This window comes from Protomyctophum bolini (genome assembly GCF_963924005.1).
Source record: "Protomyctophum bolini genome assembly, chromosome: 4".
Classification (NCBI taxonomy): domain Eukaryota; kingdom Metazoa; phylum Chordata; class Actinopteri; order Myctophiformes; family Myctophidae; genus Protomyctophum; species Protomyctophum bolini.
This window is the reverse complement of record NC_137865.1, coordinates 43,901,519-43,918,718: the sequence shown is the minus strand read 5'-3', so window position 1 is coordinate 43,918,718 and position 17,200 is coordinate 43,901,519. Positions and strand designations below refer to the sequence as shown.

Here is a 17,200-nt window from a genome sequence, read left to right as displayed (position 1 = left end):
TTCCCGTTCAGAATGGGTTAAAAGCAAAAGTCCAGGCGTATTTCCAGGCAGTTGTCTATGACGTATCTATGAGGTAAGCGTCAAAAGTTTGGCGAGGTTTCAGCCAGATCCGAAGCCCTTATACTGCCATTATACAACATTCACATGTAATGTAAGTCATACCTCCTCCAGCGGAGGCAGGCTTCTTCCTTGGAGCAGCTCTGTGGTGGTACTGGGTTGGTTTTGTCCCGTCACGGCTAGCAGGATGTGTGGGATGACATCAGGCGAGGACGACTCCTCTTCTCCCGTCACGGTGTATCCTTCCCCCAGCGGCTGTGCTTGGCCCTGGCTCGGAGCCCCCGGCAGGTGTGCATGGCTTGGGGCCCCTAGTGGCTGTGCCTGGCTTGGGGCCCCCAGCAGGTGTGCGTGGCTCAGGGCCCCTGGTGGCTGTGCCTGGCTGGGGGCCCCTGGTGGCTGTGCCTGGCTCGGGGCCGGAGACTGAGAGGAAGCCTCCGCCTTCTGCCTCTCCTTCTCCTTCTCTCGCTCTCTCCTGGTCTTCTTACCAGCCGGGGGCTGTGTTTGTGTGAACGCAAGGTAGGGCTGTTGTTAACATTCCTCAGAAATTACAACTGAATATTGGCCTTGTGGCCCGAATGTCGACTATATTGGAATATTATTAATATTAGAACTTCTTTTCCCATAGAAAAGAAGACTTGATATTGTAAAAACAGGATACCAGTGGAAGAGAGACAGTGTGTGCGCTGCTCCAATCCAGTGTGTATATGTGTATATACATATATATATATATATCTTAGAATTGAGCGCAGAGTGAGCGAGAAGCCGAGCGAACCTGTCTCTCCTGGGGGAGCTCCTCCGCCTCCCCGGGCAGGGCTTCGTCGGCGAGGAGCGGGACCAGCAGCAGACCCTGCGTTCGGTCCCAGTGCCGGAGGATGTGGGCCACGTGAGGCCCGCTCCGCTCGTAGGCCCGGAAGGCAGACTGCAGGCGGCGGGTTTCCTCACTGGGCTGCTGCTGCCAGGAGGGTGGATGAGGACAGTTACACTGTGTAACTAACTGTGTAAGCAGGTGGCTTTCCTTTTGGGAACCGTGATTCTCATGCGTTATGGATTATGTTTCCCCAGACTTTCCACCAAGCATCCCTAATATGGGCATGTCGTTATACAGTGAGTAATCTCGTGTATATACTGTAGCCAGACAACTACTCCACAATCTCCAAATGCTGTTATAGAGTTCTGGAACTACTGTACACCTCCCGAAATACGAACGCGGAAGCCATGGCAACTGTTCGTCATTTCCGTTTACGAAAATATATTTTAAAATATCTTTTAAGTTATATTTTTTAATTTCCATTTCTACTAAGCAGCGAGCTATATTATATGCTTAGATCATTTTGATTTGGGATAGATTTGCGTGACTGTAAAGACGAAATGGAAGCGAGGAGGAGGAGGAGGCTTCAGAAACACTTCATCGCTTTGCCCTTGACCAGAGCTTCCGTTGCTCCAGACTGTATACAGAAACATTTGAAAATTGCGGGAGGTAACAGTCTGGCCACGCAAGACTATACTGTAGTAAGTGACATTTTCAAAAATAGCAAAAAATTGCAGATTTCCAAAATGCACATTGTTGTGTGTGTGTCTACACGCCATCAATATATATATTCCAGTTCACCTACTATAGTTTACAGCCAGGTGTAGATATATGGTCTCTATTCACTCACAACCCTGGTGGCAGTTTGACGACCCCGCTTGCCCTGACGTCTGTGTTTTACAGTATAGTAACTATACTGTATGCACCTGGCTGTAAATAACATTTCATCACAGCGGTTTATGCTTGCACGACTTTTGATATATAGTGTAAGCACTTTCATAGAGCTGCCCGTTAGTGTGATATAAAGTCAAAGTCAAAGTCAAGTGCTCATTAACCCATTCTGACCTGAGATCAGATCCATACGAGGTTTCCACTGGACACACACTGGTCTGATTAACCCATTCTGACCTGAGATCAGATTTTAAAAAATGTCAGTCGTTCTTCGATTTAAAAAAAATAGCAGACCTACAAGCTCATAGCGCGCCACTCGGTGGCGCGCTATGAGCTTGTAGATCTGCTATTTTTCAATAGCTAAAGCATAACATGAAGCTAAACACCAAAATGGGTTCCCGGTCAGAATGGGTTAAATATCCAGCGAACAATAGCCACCCCCATAAAAGCAGCAGCTGTGAAGAGAAGGGGGATATATGGACAGATATAACCCTGGTGGCAGGTTGACGACCCCGCTTGCCCTTACGTCTGTGTTAACACAATTCTTTTCTACTTTTTTAACAACACTTTTTATGATTTGGCATTTCATGCTTTGTTTCGGACTAATACATTGTCAGCTGCCAGAAGGACTAGATTTATAATGCTTTGTCTGTCTGTCTGTCTGTCTGTCTGTCTGTCATAACAATAACATTCTAGGCGAGAAATAGTCTATGCAGATGCTCGATATTGATTAATTTCACAGAAATTTGGTATAAAAGTATGAAAACAATATTCGTGAGCAGAAAATAGGTTTCATATCATCATTCCTAAATGCGGACGTTGAAAAAAAACTTGCGCAAGTTTTTCTTGCAAGTTTTTTTGTCTGTAGCTGTACTACAGCATGTGCCATTTTGAAATAGATTTATAACTGATTCCCACCCCATCGGACGGCATGCAGCTTGTAGTCTCATTTGTATTCATTGGCTAATGTAGTATACTGCCATTCTGAACTTGTTTAGCCGATTCCCACCACTGTGTTATGCAACCTGCAGCGCTGAGTCCATCACACCATGGTCAGGCTTCATGCCTGCTTTGTTTTCAAGTGATGTAAAAAGTAATCGGAACCAAAAATGTTATACCTGTACTTATAGAGTTCAACAGAGAACTGGACAGTCCTTGCTTATCATATGAATCATATACTGTAGCGTATGGTTTGCATTCATCCCCCACAGGCTGTACAGTGAGTGTGAACCATAGAGTTATAATGAATTATAAGAGTGTATAAGTAGCCTTGCCGAGCCATGAGGCCCATAGGGCAGGAGCCTATCTCCTGTTTCTGTAGCCATGAGGCCCATAGGGCAGGAGCTTATCTCCTGTTTCTGTAGCCATGAGGCCCATAGGGCAGGAGCCTATCTCCTGTTTCTGTAGCCATGAGGCCCATAGGGCAGGAGCCTATCTCCTGTTTCTGTAGCCATGAGGCCCATAGGGCAGGAGCTTATCTCCTGTTTCTGTAGCCATGAGGCCCATAGGGCAGGAGCCTATCTCCTGTTTCTGTAGCCATGAGGCCCATAGGGCAGGAGCTTATCTCCTGTTTCTGTAGCCATGAGGCCCATAGGGCAGGAGCCTATCTCCTGTTTCTGTAGCCATGAGGCCCATAGGGCAGGAGCTTATCTCCTGTTTCTGTAGCCATGAGGCCCATAGGGCAGGAGCCTATCTCCTGTTTCTGTAGCCATGAGGCCCATAGGGCAGGAGCCTATCTCCTGTTTCTGTCTCCTGAGTCTTTGGCATGACCCGGCCAGGGATTGAACCCCGAAACTCCCAGTCTCAGGGCGGACACTCTAACCACAAGGCCACTGAGCTGGTCGTGTGTGAACCATATAGTTATATATTAGAGTGTGAACCATAGAGTTATATATTAGAGTGTGAACGCACCCCTTCTTTGAGTGACTCGTCTGGTTGTGGAAGGGACTCATCCAGTGGGTCTCTGACGTCCCTTTTCTTCTTCTTCAGTGGGTCGTCTGTCTCTCTGTCCTGAGGAACTGCATTTAGAAACAACACAGAGTCAACAGCATGATGTTAGTAATCAGTGGTGGAAAACATACAAAATGATTTCAACACAGCAATGCAGAAATTCTCCGTTACAAGTAGAAGTTCTGTATTCAAACTGTACTTGGTATCAAAATGTACTTAAAGTACCAAAAGTAAAAATATATGTAAATAAAACGCATTAAAAAAAGTATGTAAAGCGTGTATATCTGCTCATTTTAAATGAGCAGATCTACACACTCACAACGAGTTGGCTATTTTCTAATAGTCTAGGCACAAAATAAGGCTAAAGTGGTTCATGTATTTTTTTTTTAACTTTTATAACGTAAATAGATACGGTAGTAATACATACTGTAGTAGTAGTAGTAGTACATCTATTTGTATACAGTATGAGCAGTGAGCAGCGACAAATAACAGCAACGGTTTATTCACTGAATAATTCAAGTCAAGAGCTGTCGTCGTTCATGACAGATGATGACAAGCTTTCGCATGAATGTTGAGAGCATGAGAGCATACTAGTGTACAGTACAGTGAAACCTCACAGGAGCTACAGTACACTACCACGCATGTCTCTACAGTGAAACCTCACAGGAGCTACAGTACACTACCACGCATGTCTCTACAGTGAAACCTCACAGGAGCTACAGTACCATGCATGTCTTCATGTGATTCTTTAGTGGTGTTGCAGGACGACATCTTTCTGCCTTCTGGCGCCACCAGAGACTGGAGGGAATGAAAAAAAATAAAGAGTAAATCCATAGAGCCATAGAGCCACATCAGAGCTGCCCAGTCCAAAACTTTTAAATCTTTGCTTAAGACCCACTTATCCTCCTTGGCCTTTCCAAGGAGGGTCAAGGAGGCCTCAGTGTCAGCTGAGGTAGCCCTGTTCCTCTCATTAGTGCAATAGTCTGCTTTGTCCGTGCCTTTATATTGCCTGCTATAGTCTGCTTATATTCTATCGTTTAGTTTTAATTTGGTTGACCTGGTCATGTAAAATGTGCTATATAAATAAAGTTGAGTTGAGGCTGAGCACGCGTGCGTGTGTGTGAGAGATGAGGAGAGACCTGTTTTGACGCCAGCTGGCTCTTCTTCCCTGATGAGTCCTCTTTATTGTCCCTCCTCCCTCCCTTCTTGTTCCTTCTCCTCGTTTCATCCTCCTCTCTCAACCTCTCCACCTCCTCTTGCTGCTTCTGTTCCACCTGCTCTCTCATGGCTCGCTCCATTTCCCTGGCACGCGCACACACACGCACACACACACACACACACACACACACACACACACACACACACACACACACACACACACACACACACACACACACATTGTATAATGCTTTATTTCGGTGCACAAATTACAGTACATTAGACCGGGAATCACATCTAACTCTGACAAATACATCATTCAAGAACACCTAAGGGTACACTGGCTATAGCAGCACCTTCTCCTCCACACGGCCAATTACAGCTGAAACAGAGTGTACACGCACACGCGCGCGCACACACACACACACACACACACACACACACACACGCACACACACACACACACACACACACACACACACCTATAATTGAAAGTGGGGGAGCAATATTACAAATACAGTGGCTCATGACATACAGTACTGCTCCAACATGTGACTTTGTGTGTATGTGTGTGTCTATTCCTTATTATTTCGCCTGCTGTGACTCCATGTGTGTCAATACGTCATCATCAGACATCATCAGAATGTGTGTCATCATCAAGGCTCACTTCACACTGGGTGTGGTTTTTGAGGGGCGCTATGCCCTCCAACGTCTGACTTTCAGAATGACTGATGTTCCGTGTGACTCAGTACCTGTCTCTGTGCTGTATAGAGCGTCGCAGTCCCTCACCCTTTCAGAACGACGAGTGGCCCAGGAAATGAAATGCAATGCATTTCTCCCAAAGAATTATTTATTTAGAGACGGTTACGCCGCGGACAAAGCCAACTCGGATCGTGACAAATCATGACAATGAACACAATGTTTTGGGCCGATCAAATCATTAGAAAGAAGAAAAGAAAGCCAGGAGACAACACCATTTGTTTTGTTTTTCGTCTTATAAATTATTTGATCGGCCCAAAACATTGTGTTCATTGTCATGATTTGTCACGATCCGAGTTGGCTTTGTCCGCGGCGTAACCGTCTTTAAATAAATTATATTAGAAGTGCCGATGGGAGAATGCATTGCGTTTTCATTTCCTGGGCCACTCGTTTTTCTGAAAGGGGGAGGGACTGCGGCGCTCTATAGGAGCTGATGGGGGAGTGTTCTGTGTGTCTCTGTGCTGTAGGAGCTGATGGGGGGTGTTACCTGTCTCTGCGCTGTCTGAGCTGATGGGGGGTGTTACCTGTCTCTGCGCTGTCGGAGCTGATGGGTGGTGTTACCTGTCTCTGCGCTGTCTGAGCTGATGGGGGGGTGTTACCTGTCTCTGTGCTGTCTGAGCTGATGGGGGGTGTTACCTGTCTCTGCGCTGTCTGAGCTGATGGGGGGGTGTTACCTGTCTCTGCGCTGTAGGAGCTGATGGGGTGGTGTTACCTGTCTCTGCGCTGTCTGAGCTGATGGGTGGTGTTACCTGTCTCTGCGCTGTCTGAGCTGATGGGGGGGTGTTACCTGTCTCTGCGCTGTCTGAGCTGATGGGGGGGTGTTACCTGTCTCTGCGCTGTCTGAGCTGATGGGGGGGTGTTACCTGTCTCTGCGCTGTAGGAGCTGATGGGGTGGTGTTACCTGTCTCTGTGCTGTCTGAGCTGATGGGGGGTGTTACCTGTCTCTGCGCTGTCTGAGCTGATGGGGGGGTGTTACCTGTCTCTGCGCTGTCTGAGCTGATGGGGGGGTGTAACCTGTCTCTGCGCTGTCTGAGCTGATGGGGGGTGTTACCTGTCTCTGCGCTGTCTGAGCTGATGGGGGGGGGTGTTACCTGTCTCTGTGCTGTCTGAGCTGATGGGGGGTGTTACCTGTCTCTGTGCTGTCGGAGCTGATGGGGGGTGTTACCTGTCTCTGTGCTGTAAGAGCTGATGGGGGGTGTTACCTGTCTCTGCGCTGCATGTCTGAGCTGATGGGGGGGGGTGTTACCTGTCTCTGCGCTGTCGGAGCTGATCCAGGTGTGTCTTGGCGAGCAGCTCCTTCTCGTCCTCTGGAAGAGCGTCGTACTCTTCCTCGTCCATCTCCTGCAGTCGCCGTTTCTCCCTCTCAGCCACGTCCCTCTCTAGGGCCTCTGGAACACGCACACGCACACGCAGACACACGTCAAAGCAAAATGCATCACCAAAGCAAAATTACCTACTAAATACAGTACATGGGGTGTAAAATGATATCCCCATAAGCTCATAATAATCGTACTATTGTATCTTATCAGAAATGTATGTATGCGTGCGTGCGTGCATGTGTTACCCTTAGCCTCCTGCTGCGCTCTGTGCCGTGTGCTCAGGGCAGTGAAGGAGTCGGACAGGTCCACCAGGTGGATGTGTCTGCGGTTGTTGAAGGCCTTTAGGACCACCTGTAGACTGCTGGCCACTGAGCGCGTGTACGTGCACTCCAGGCCGTCCATCACCACGGCACGGTGACAGTCGCTCAGCTGTCAACCAAACATTATAGGCAGTGTTGATTTTGATAGGAAATGTAGATTTTAGTTTCAGTCCCATTTTAGTCACCTGGAATGTTTTAGTGGTAGTCTAGTTTTAGTCGACTAAAATGTATTTTGGTGGGTCTTGACGCCGTCGTAATGACGTAGCAGATCTACAAGCTCCTAAGTTCCTAAATCATAGAACTTTGTCAAAATCTATCAAAAATGTTCAATATTCCATTTAAATATTTTTACTCATGTAATTTCTGTTCAGCACTTTGTAATTCCTTCCTGTTTTAAAAAGTGCTATAGGCTACAAATGAAGTTATTATAATTATTAGACTGATTTACCTGTAGTCTTTCTGCCAGGATTTCAACCAGCAGCTGTTCCGGTAAGAGATGACTGAGATTGACTCCCACTGTGTTCAGAATCACACTCTGAGTTTGACCACCCTGCACATCAGACATCAGAGTTGGTTAATTTGTAGTGATGCACCGAATATTCGGCAAACAGAAAATATTCTGCAGAAAATGGCTAAAAATGCATTTTCGGCCTATTCGGTTTTCGGCCCCAATAGGCAGAAAATATATCACCGAATAGTGTATGCAATTAATGCATTCAAAAGAGCTGAATAAATGTTTTATGGACCCATAATAGTGATTATAATTTAAGTTAAGTTTTGCCATAAACATTTATTTTGTCCTAAATCAGGTAGGGTGTTTCACTTCAGTAGGTGTAGGTTTCACTGTGCAGTGAAAGCAATATCTTCATCACTGTCGTTGTCTGACTCGTACTCTGGGTTTGAAGTGTCTGATTCTGACATGTTGAAGTCACGCTGATTTTTAGATATATTTTGAAATAATTGAAACAACTATTATTTTCCTCTATGACACAAAACAAAACTTATAAAGTAACCGGACGTATGCGCCGTCGCGTTGAAACCAAACCCCGTAGCTAGCCAACTATAGCTGACCTGGGGCAGCTGCATAGCATCTAGCTTTGGTACTGTATCCCGCCGCAGCTTCCGCGGTGCAGCAGCTCAATGGTGTTCTATGCGGTGCAGTGATACTGGACACAAAGAAAATAGTACCATGTGACAGTGGGGTCAAAGTTGAGCGAAAGTTAGTCTATAATGCTAGATATAGGTCAACAACACGAATTACGGTAGTTTTGTAGATTGGTTTATTTTTAATGCGTGGCCCCCAGTGACCCTGGAAACTACTTGATATCCAACCAAACAGGAGCAGAGGGACTCGGCCAGTCATTTAATACCTTTACACCCGCGATATTTATGGTAAGCTTTTCATACAGCTTCATGTCCAAAAATCCGAACCAACCCTTTAAGGTACGGCCATGACAGCAATGGTAGGAAAAAAGATATACAATATTAATCATATTCGGTTTTCGGCCAACTGTTTCCTATATTCGGTATTCGGTTTCGGCTAAGAATTTCCCTTTCGGTGCATCCCTATTTGAATCCATTCCCAGAGTACTGTACATGTTTCCTGTTTTTCATGTATTTATTGGTTTTTTTGTATACAGTTTTTGAGGGGCGCTAATAAATGTTGTGTAGCAGCAATTTAGTAAGCCATTAACCCATTCTGACCTGAGATCAGATTCATACAAGGTTTCCACTGGACACACACTGGTCTGATTAACCCATTCTGACCTGAGATCAGATTTAAAAAAATGTCAGTCGCTCTTCGATTTTTCAAAAATAGCAGAACTACAAGCTCGTAGCGCGCCACTCGGTGGCGCGCTATGAGCTTGTAGATCTGCTATTTTTCAATAGCTAAAGCATAACATGATGCTAACACCAAAATGGGTTCCCGTTCAGAATGGGTTAATAGTGGCACTACATATATCTCTAAATCATACACTGTAGTCCTTGGGGCTTGAACAGAACCTGAGAAATGGTGGTTACTGAGCCCCCGGTCTTCTTTGGCACCCTGGAGTCAGCGCTGTGTCTGCCGTCGTCCGTGTGTTTAGTTAGCGAGCCCCCGGCGGTCTTCTTTGGCGCCCTGGAGTCAGCGTCCTCTGTGTGTTTAGCCAACGCCTCCATGCTAAGGGTCCCCACGACAGGAGATCCGTCAGGAGCTGGAGCTGTGGCGAGTGCAGCAGCAGGGACAGGAACAGCGGCCATTGTGTCTTGAGAAACCTGGGCTGTACACGCGCACATGCATGCACGCACACACACACACACACACATCATCTATCTATCTATCTATCTATCTATCTATCTATCTATCGGCTTCAGAATCACATCACATGATTGTGTATACAAGGTCACAATACAAAAACAAATGCAGAGGTTATTCAAATTATATTTCGGAGGGGCGCTATAGCCCCCGATGTCTGGCTTTCGGAATGACATCTTATGGCAGATTGGCAGCCCAAGTCTATGGACTTTTTAATGTTTGTTTAGAGTTGTTCAGAGTAGAAGCAAAGTCTATGGATGTTTGTTTAGAGCACTTTTAATGAACAAACATTACCAGGCGAGTGTGAATTTATTTTATTTTTTCTGTTTCTCATCTCTTACCGGCCTCCTCTGCCTTCTTCTGAGCGTGCTCTGTAGCGGCACCTTGGTAGAGCTGTCTGGCGTTCAGACTGGCCGGTGAGGTGCCGCTGGTCAACGCCTCTGTGACCACGGCGTCCACGCTCAGACACGCCCCTCCATAGTGATGTGCCAGGGCTGCCGCTGTACTGCTCTTACCTGGGGAACAGGAGAGGACCACCGCGCGCATACACAAACACACACACACACACACACACACACACACACACACACACACACACACACACACACACACACACACACACACACACACACACACACACACACACACGTGTCATACTGGGAGTATATACTGTTGGTGTAGGCCAGTGCTTTCCAAACTTGCGTTGTGAGCTTGTACAGTAGCTTGCCTATTTTTGAAAATGTGTGAAGAATTAGAAAATAAACAGAAATGTCACCTATAATGACATGCCCAAAATAGGGCAGTCAAGTTGAAAGTGCTTAAAATGTTGTTGTTTTGTGTGGTTTTATTTTTTGTTATTTTAGCGTACAGGCTATAGAATGTGCCTCTGTAATGGGAAATGAGTGTGCACAAAGTGCATACAGTATAAAGTAGCAAATAAATAAATAAAATGCCCACACCGGTGGGAACCACTGACATGTCCAGCCATTCAGATTAGGTTCTTAGTAGTACTGTACACACACATTCATCCATTTCCTACTAAACATCTCCTGCGCGCAATGACGGCCGCTATGCCTGACCTACAGTAGCGTGACCTGACCCTGTGCGCTGACCACTGAAACCCCACCTGTCAGAGGCGCCCCGTGCACAACGAGAGCCACGCCTCTGCGGTTGCGTGCCGCCAGGCCCTCGGGCGACATGTCGAGGCCCATGTGGCGCGCGATGGCTCTGGAGACGGGAGTTGTCTCCAGCTGTCCAGCAAGACCGTGCCCGCTCTCCGCTCTCGTCGTCTCTGGATGGTTTGGAGACAGATGAATACAAAAATGAGGGTACGAGAGATACATTATCGCAAGTATACCTTTCATTAATTTAGTGCCAATTTTGTGTGTGCGTACGTCAAATTCCACAGTATAATACCGTTAAAAGTACAACTCAAAGCCATAACTTTCCAACGTCAACACAGAACACACAAAGAGCTTTGATGTACTTCCTTCAGATCAGTTTTCATTATTACTGAGACATACGTACATACCATAAGCTGCTCCTTCCTTGGACTCCAGGGAAACCTTTTCCCTGCCCTGTGATTGGTCAGGGATCTGTTCTGGCCCCTCCCTCTTGTCGTCACACACCTCTTCATCACAGGGGTCAGAGGTCACAAGCTCTACAGTATACAGAAACACACACAATCTATGATTACATCCATCTTATGTGTGCATGTACTGTGTGTGCATGTACTGTGTGTGCAGGCAGTGACGTGCACAGATAGACACTAGGGGGCGCTAGAGCACCCCCTGCCGTTTTCCCTCTGGACAAATGTGCCCTTTTTAATTTATTCTGACCTGAGATCAGATTCATACAAGGTTTCCACTGGACACACACTGGTCTGATCAACCCATTCTGACCTGAGATCAGATTCTAAAAATGTCAGTCGTTCTTCGATTTTTCCAAAAATAGCAGACCTACAAGCTCGTAGCGCGCCACTCGGTGGCGCGCTATGAGCTTGTAGATCTGCTATTTTCAAATAGCTAAAGCATAACATGATGCTAAACACCAGAATGGGTTCCCGTTCAGAATGGGTTAATTTATTCTTTTTAATTTTGTACAGTACAATATGTGGACCATGGTGACATTGATCAATTCTTGATGAAAAGCTTCTAATACTGTATATTATTTAGGCCCCCAACATCTATAAATCTCACACTATTAAAGGCAGAGTATCACGCTTGCATCTACTTTGTCTGAGTTTAATTATGACTGTAGGGAGAGTCTACCTCTGTAGTGCTCCAGCAGCTCTGGAGGCAGACCTTCGCCAGGACTCCTGGGAGGAAGCAGCAGGAGGTTCCTCTCATCGTAACCCTTCGTCGCACGGAGGATCTGCATGGACAGTTTGGACACAAACGCCACAGAGAGGGTCAAAGGGACCGGCGCCATTCGCCTGGACTTGAATAGAGGGTATATGCGTGTGACTTCAACATCATACGTTATGCATGAGTTAACGCCTACTGAGTGGCAAAAGACTACTTTCTGGCCTTGACAGCCCATAAATCCAAACAGAAAAGTCCTGCCTGATTGCATTAAGCGACGTTAAACGACATTAAACTCACTTTGCCACTAACTTTATGCATGTGCCTACCCTCTATATGCAGGGATGTTTTCCCAGTGGTGGAAAGAGTACTCACATCTCTTTACTTAAGTAAAAGTATCAATACTGCAATGTAGAAATAGTCTAGTTTAGTAAAGGTACAGAATTTAACATTTGCTTGAGTACTAAAAATACAAAATGCATTGGCATAAAAATGTCCCCAGAGTAGAAAGTATTGTTATGCAGAAGGTCCCATTTCAAGTTTTCAAAATGTATAAAATGTCAACAAAAGACATGTTTTAAAAATAGCAGATCTACAAGCTCACTCACAATTGTGAGCGTGAAGTCCAAGATCCACAGCGGAGCCACGCCGCTTCTACGTGGATCCCAAAGATCCACATAATTCTTTTAGTTTTCAGACTTTTATGCGTATAAAGAAAACAAGAAGGGAGTTATGTACCTTTTCCTCGTCCAGGTACTGCGTGTCGAACTCCAGAGAGTAGAACTCGACGGGGAAGGAGCAGGGGTTCCTGACGGTCACCTCGGCCTTGTCCCCGGCACTGAGGGGCAGACAGGGCCCGAGGCCCAGCACGGTGGGACCCCACTCCAACCGAGGCTCCTCGCCCTGGCCCTGGGCCGTGAGCAGCACCCGCTGGCTGCTCTGAGACACACACACCACTAGCTGCTTGCTGTAGGCACGCTGTGCACGCACACACACGCACGCACACACACGCGCACGCACGCACGCACACACACACGCACGCACACACACACGCACACACACACACACACACACACACACACACACACACACACAGGGGGGTACATTTTCTTAACCATTTAAGCTCGACGGTACCTCGACGAACACTGCGTGAAAAGAGGAGTTAACGGGCAATTACGGATACTGTATTTTGCCCGTAAACCTCAAGTTTAGCAGGCATATACAGTTAATATACGGTAATATACAGGTGTGATGGTACAATTCGGGAGTTTGTTGGAAAGTTTAACGGGAGTTTCCTAAGGTTATTTGTTGTACGAAGTAACTTGGTACACACAGTGGTGGTTCTCACTCTCAACCTGTGGGTTCGGGACAGTGAAGTGACATTTTAACTGACTTTTATTTGTGGAACAAAGTCAAAATAAATCTAATGCCTCAACTCCTATATATTACAATTCCAAGTGCTTATCCAAATTGGATTATTTGAGGGCGGGGTCACGGCCTGAAAAGGTTGAGAACCATTGCTGTAAAACGAATCCTTACCCCCTCTGCAGGGCTGAACTTGACCTGTACGTTGGCTCTTCCTAATCCTTACCCCCTCTGCAGGGCTGAACTTGACCTGTACGTTGGGCTCTTCCTAATCCTTACCCCCTCTGCAGGGCTGAACTTGACCTGTACGTTGGCTCTGTCTCCGGGGTAGAGCAGTCCGGCGGAGGGTATCATCTCAAACGCCACCGGGACGGGACGCTGCTCCAGCAAGGCTTTCTTACGCAGGTGGAGAGGCAGGAACTTGTCGGGCTGAATGAAACGACGCATATTGACCACAGCAGGGCACAGAAGATTAGCTCACACACAATTTATAATTTAGGCATACTGTACATCATAGTAGGCCTATTTATCATAGAAATACTATACTGTATAGTATGTCTACATAAAATGCTATCTACATTACGTAAGTTGAGCCTTTGCATACACACACATATGTCTGTGTGTATGTCCCTATGTCTGTATGAGCACGAAAGAGCTGCAATACTGCTGGGTGACCTAAAGTGGCACTGTTAAGCAGCATCTCGCACACACACACACACACACACACACACACGGTTACTGTTACTACCTCGTGAACTTGAGACCCAGAAGTGTGGTTAATTGGTAGGTATACCTTCTTGCGAGGTTTCTTCTCCTCAGCAATGCTCCAGTGACAGGACACAGCCTCGTGGTTGAACAGTTGCATTGTTATCACCTGATGGTGAATAGGGGACGGGGTACATTAAATTAGTTTTTCCCACAATGAATACTGCAAGGCGGTTTTCTTTACAGTATACTCCTCACTGCGATCTGAGGGCCAGCTAAATCTCAGTCACAAAGAAGACCCGCTTAAAGTCCAGAGGCGACCGAGCCTTCTCTGTTGAATTATGGAATGCACTCCCCTCCCATGTCAAATTGGCCCCTTCCATCGAGACTTTTAAATCTCGCCTTATAAGACCCACCTTTATACCTTGGCTTTTAACCCCGCTTGAGTTTCTTGTAGATGTTTTGTTTCACTGTCTGACGCCTTGTACTTTTCTGTGATGTGTCTCAGTTGTTTCAATGTTTGTACTTTGTGTTCTTGCTGTAGTTTGTTCTGTGTTGTAGCTATAGTGTATTTTTATTTTATTTTCTCCTGTACAGCCCTTTGTAAACCCTGAGCTTTCAAACGTGCTATATAAATAAAGTGGATTGAATTGGATTGGATCTCCTGCTCCTCTAAATGGCCAAACAATATTCTGGAGCCGTTGTTGGCGTTGTTGCCCCCAAATACCATGGGTACCTGAGGTAGGAAGCTCATTACAAGAGTCGATAGCAACAACGGATCAAGCTGTTTGGCATTGGCAGAGAAGATTTGTTACATTACCCACAAAAGCATATGGTCCTCCTTATAAATGGGGCACCATTTAAAGGGGAAATAAACAGGCTTTCCTAAGGTATAAGAGTTATTGACAAGAAGCAAACAATTTGTGCTGTGTGCTACTGTATGTAGTGTGTGTGTGTGTGTGTGTGTGTGTGCGTGTGTGTGTGTTTCACCTGACACATTCCACATTGCACTCTGTCAAACAGCAGTTGATCTGTGGACACTGTAAGGGCTGGCATGGTTACCACGGCACACAGCCGCACCTGCACGGTAGGGCCTCCTGTCACCTATTGATCAAACATCAATACATTATTCAGAGTTCATTAAATGACTTCTAGTTTAAATTATAACTGATCCTATCAGTTATCAGTTTTAATTAATTCATACTGGTCATTAAGGGAGATCAAAAGCCAATCTGGAAGAAATCACCCATCTTTGTTCAATGAAGTTCAATGAACTACATTTGATACTTCCCTATGTGCAAAAATGTTTTACTCCATGTTTGCTAGTACAATTTACAATGTAGGCATTTAGCAGCATTTAATTCCAGAGCGACTTGCATTAAGCAAGAACAAAAACAAAAACATGGCAATACATCATATAAAATAGTTATCATGAGGTAGAGAGTGACTGTTATGTAGGAGTGCATGTGTGTATATGAATGAATGAATGAATTTACACACTGAGTACACTGAATACAACATACTACAGTCCTTCCTGTTCATACATATTTGTACATTATTCGAACAAAAAAACTAAACAAAACGAAAAGGCCATTTTACATGTAAATGGCCCTCCTTCTCATTGACCAGGCCTTTTCAAGAAATGAGGCAAATGAAAAGGTGCACTTTTGAAACAGGCGCTTCTGCCTCTCGAAATCCTCCAACCATACAAATTCATGGTATAATATGTGCATTTACCTGTATGGGCATGATAACACTGATGCCACCCATCTCCAAGTTGGCTCCTCTGGGATCAAACTTAACTGTGAACGTCTGTGTCTCACAGTGGGGCAAGTTCCTCACTCTCTCAAAGTCTGAACTGAAACCTTTACAAGGCAGGAACAACAGTAAAATGTTTAATTTCCAAAGAGTGGAAAGACAATGCAGTGAAATAAATACCCAGGGGGACGACATTAGCAAACATAAGGACAGTCAAACAGAATGAAACCAGTAAACAAGTTGTCTCTGAGTGTTTATGACAGCATGACAACTGTCTGTTACGGGAGGCACTTTGCAGGCTGGACGTGCTTGTTCCCTTGAAATGGAATTAGCCTTTGTTTTTTTTCAATCTCCCTGCCTTTAACCCATTTTGACCTGAGATCAGATTCTAAAATTGTCTTCTAAATCCTGACAGTTTTCTGAAAAAGCTATGTTTCTATGTCAGTCAATGTTTCAAAAATAGCAGACCTACAAGCTCATAGCGCGCCACTCGGTGGCACGCTATGAGCTTGTAGATCTGCTATTTTTCAATAGCTAAAGCATAACATAATGCTAACACCAAAAGGGTTCCCGCCAAACATGGGTTAAGTAGTTTCTCTGAGCATTCATCAAAATTACGTCAAGAGACGGACTGGACGTTAGGAAACAGTCATGAGTAATGGCGGTCTTTGTCGCCGGTGATTAGCAAGAACAGAATTTCACCCAGATAGCATCAGCATTGATACCCGACGGCAGTAAATCACAAAAGCCACTTTTAATAGTATTGTGTGTCTGGTTCAAAGCTACTGACTGTACACAGCGATTCGTTATACCTGTGCCAGACAGAGGTTTGAGGTTTGCGCGGAAGCACACGGACACAGGTCCAGTGTTGACGATCTTCACCGCGTGACTGAGGACCTCACCGTGGATGACGTAGCCAAAGTCCAGCACGTACTCTGGCAGCAGGACCCTGCATGGATGGACACACAGCTGGGAGTTCACATACCTGTTCACAGTGACATCCAACATGCAGTATTCATGGCTCACGTGCGTGTGTGTGCAGAGAGAGTGTGCGCCTCTAATATTTGGGGACCCATACAGCTTTTCCCCAGTGGTGAGGCAATGAGATCAGAGAGTACAGAGAAACCTGCTGGGGCCTGTACTATGAAGCTGGATTTGGGGTTTAGCCAATGGTGGAAAAAGTACTAAAATGTTTTGAAAAAAGAAAGAAAAACGACGAACGTGATCAGCAGACGGGCCAAACGGGGCCCACGGACAAAGAAGTAAAAGTACCTCAAAATGTCACTTAGGTTAGGAATAGTACTTCTGAGTTACTTGACACCACTGACTTCAGGTTTCTACCTGTGAATTCAGGGCTACAATGGTGGTTCACTTCTTCTTACCAGGGTACATCGCTATGGTAACATATTATGATGTACTTCCAGTATGCATCTGGGATAAAGGATGGTGTTGGCTGCTTGCTCCTCTGTTCAAAACCTATTCAATATACTGTTTGGAAGCTGGTGAATGTT

At 45.7% G+C, this 17,200-nt stretch overlaps 1 protein-coding gene across 1 annotated transcript in view; it reads right to left on the bottom strand.

The window, feature by feature from the left end:
- Window positions 1–17,200, bottom strand: part of hydin (HYDIN axonemal central pair apparatus protein) — a gene marked incomplete at both ends in the record, with an annotated part of 156,030 nt that overhangs the window by 41,845 nt on the left and 96,985 nt on the right. Inside the window, 21 exons of the mRNA XM_080762251.1 lie at window positions 163–552; window positions 830–1,009; window positions 3,668–3,774; window positions 4,432–4,504; window positions 4,846–5,008; window positions 6,111–6,317; window positions 6,449–6,694; window positions 6,870–7,011; window positions 7,188–7,371; window positions 7,711–7,812; window positions 9,285–9,523; window positions 9,900–10,073; window positions 10,685–10,849; window positions 11,090–11,218; window positions 11,829–11,931; window positions 12,600–12,839; window positions 13,506–13,655; window positions 14,020–14,100; window positions 14,922–15,035; window positions 15,669–15,796; window positions 16,502–16,638. Coding sequence (XP_080618377.1) covers window positions 163–552; window positions 830–1,009; window positions 3,668–3,774; window positions 4,432–4,504; window positions 4,846–5,008; window positions 6,111–6,317; window positions 6,449–6,694; window positions 6,870–7,011; window positions 7,188–7,371; window positions 7,711–7,812; window positions 9,285–9,523; window positions 9,900–10,073; window positions 10,685–10,849; window positions 11,090–11,218; window positions 11,829–11,931; window positions 12,600–12,839; window positions 13,506–13,655; window positions 14,020–14,100; window positions 14,922–15,035; window positions 15,669–15,796; window positions 16,502–16,638 — 3,454 coding nt within the window. The remainder of the gene's footprint in view (window positions 1–162; window positions 553–829; window positions 1,010–3,667; window positions 3,775–4,431; window positions 4,505–4,845; window positions 5,009–6,110; window positions 6,318–6,448; window positions 6,695–6,869; window positions 7,012–7,187; window positions 7,372–7,710; window positions 7,813–9,284; window positions 9,524–9,899; window positions 10,074–10,684; window positions 10,850–11,089; window positions 11,219–11,828; window positions 11,932–12,599; window positions 12,840–13,505; window positions 13,656–14,019; window positions 14,101–14,921; window positions 15,036–15,668; window positions 15,797–16,501; window positions 16,639–17,200) is intronic.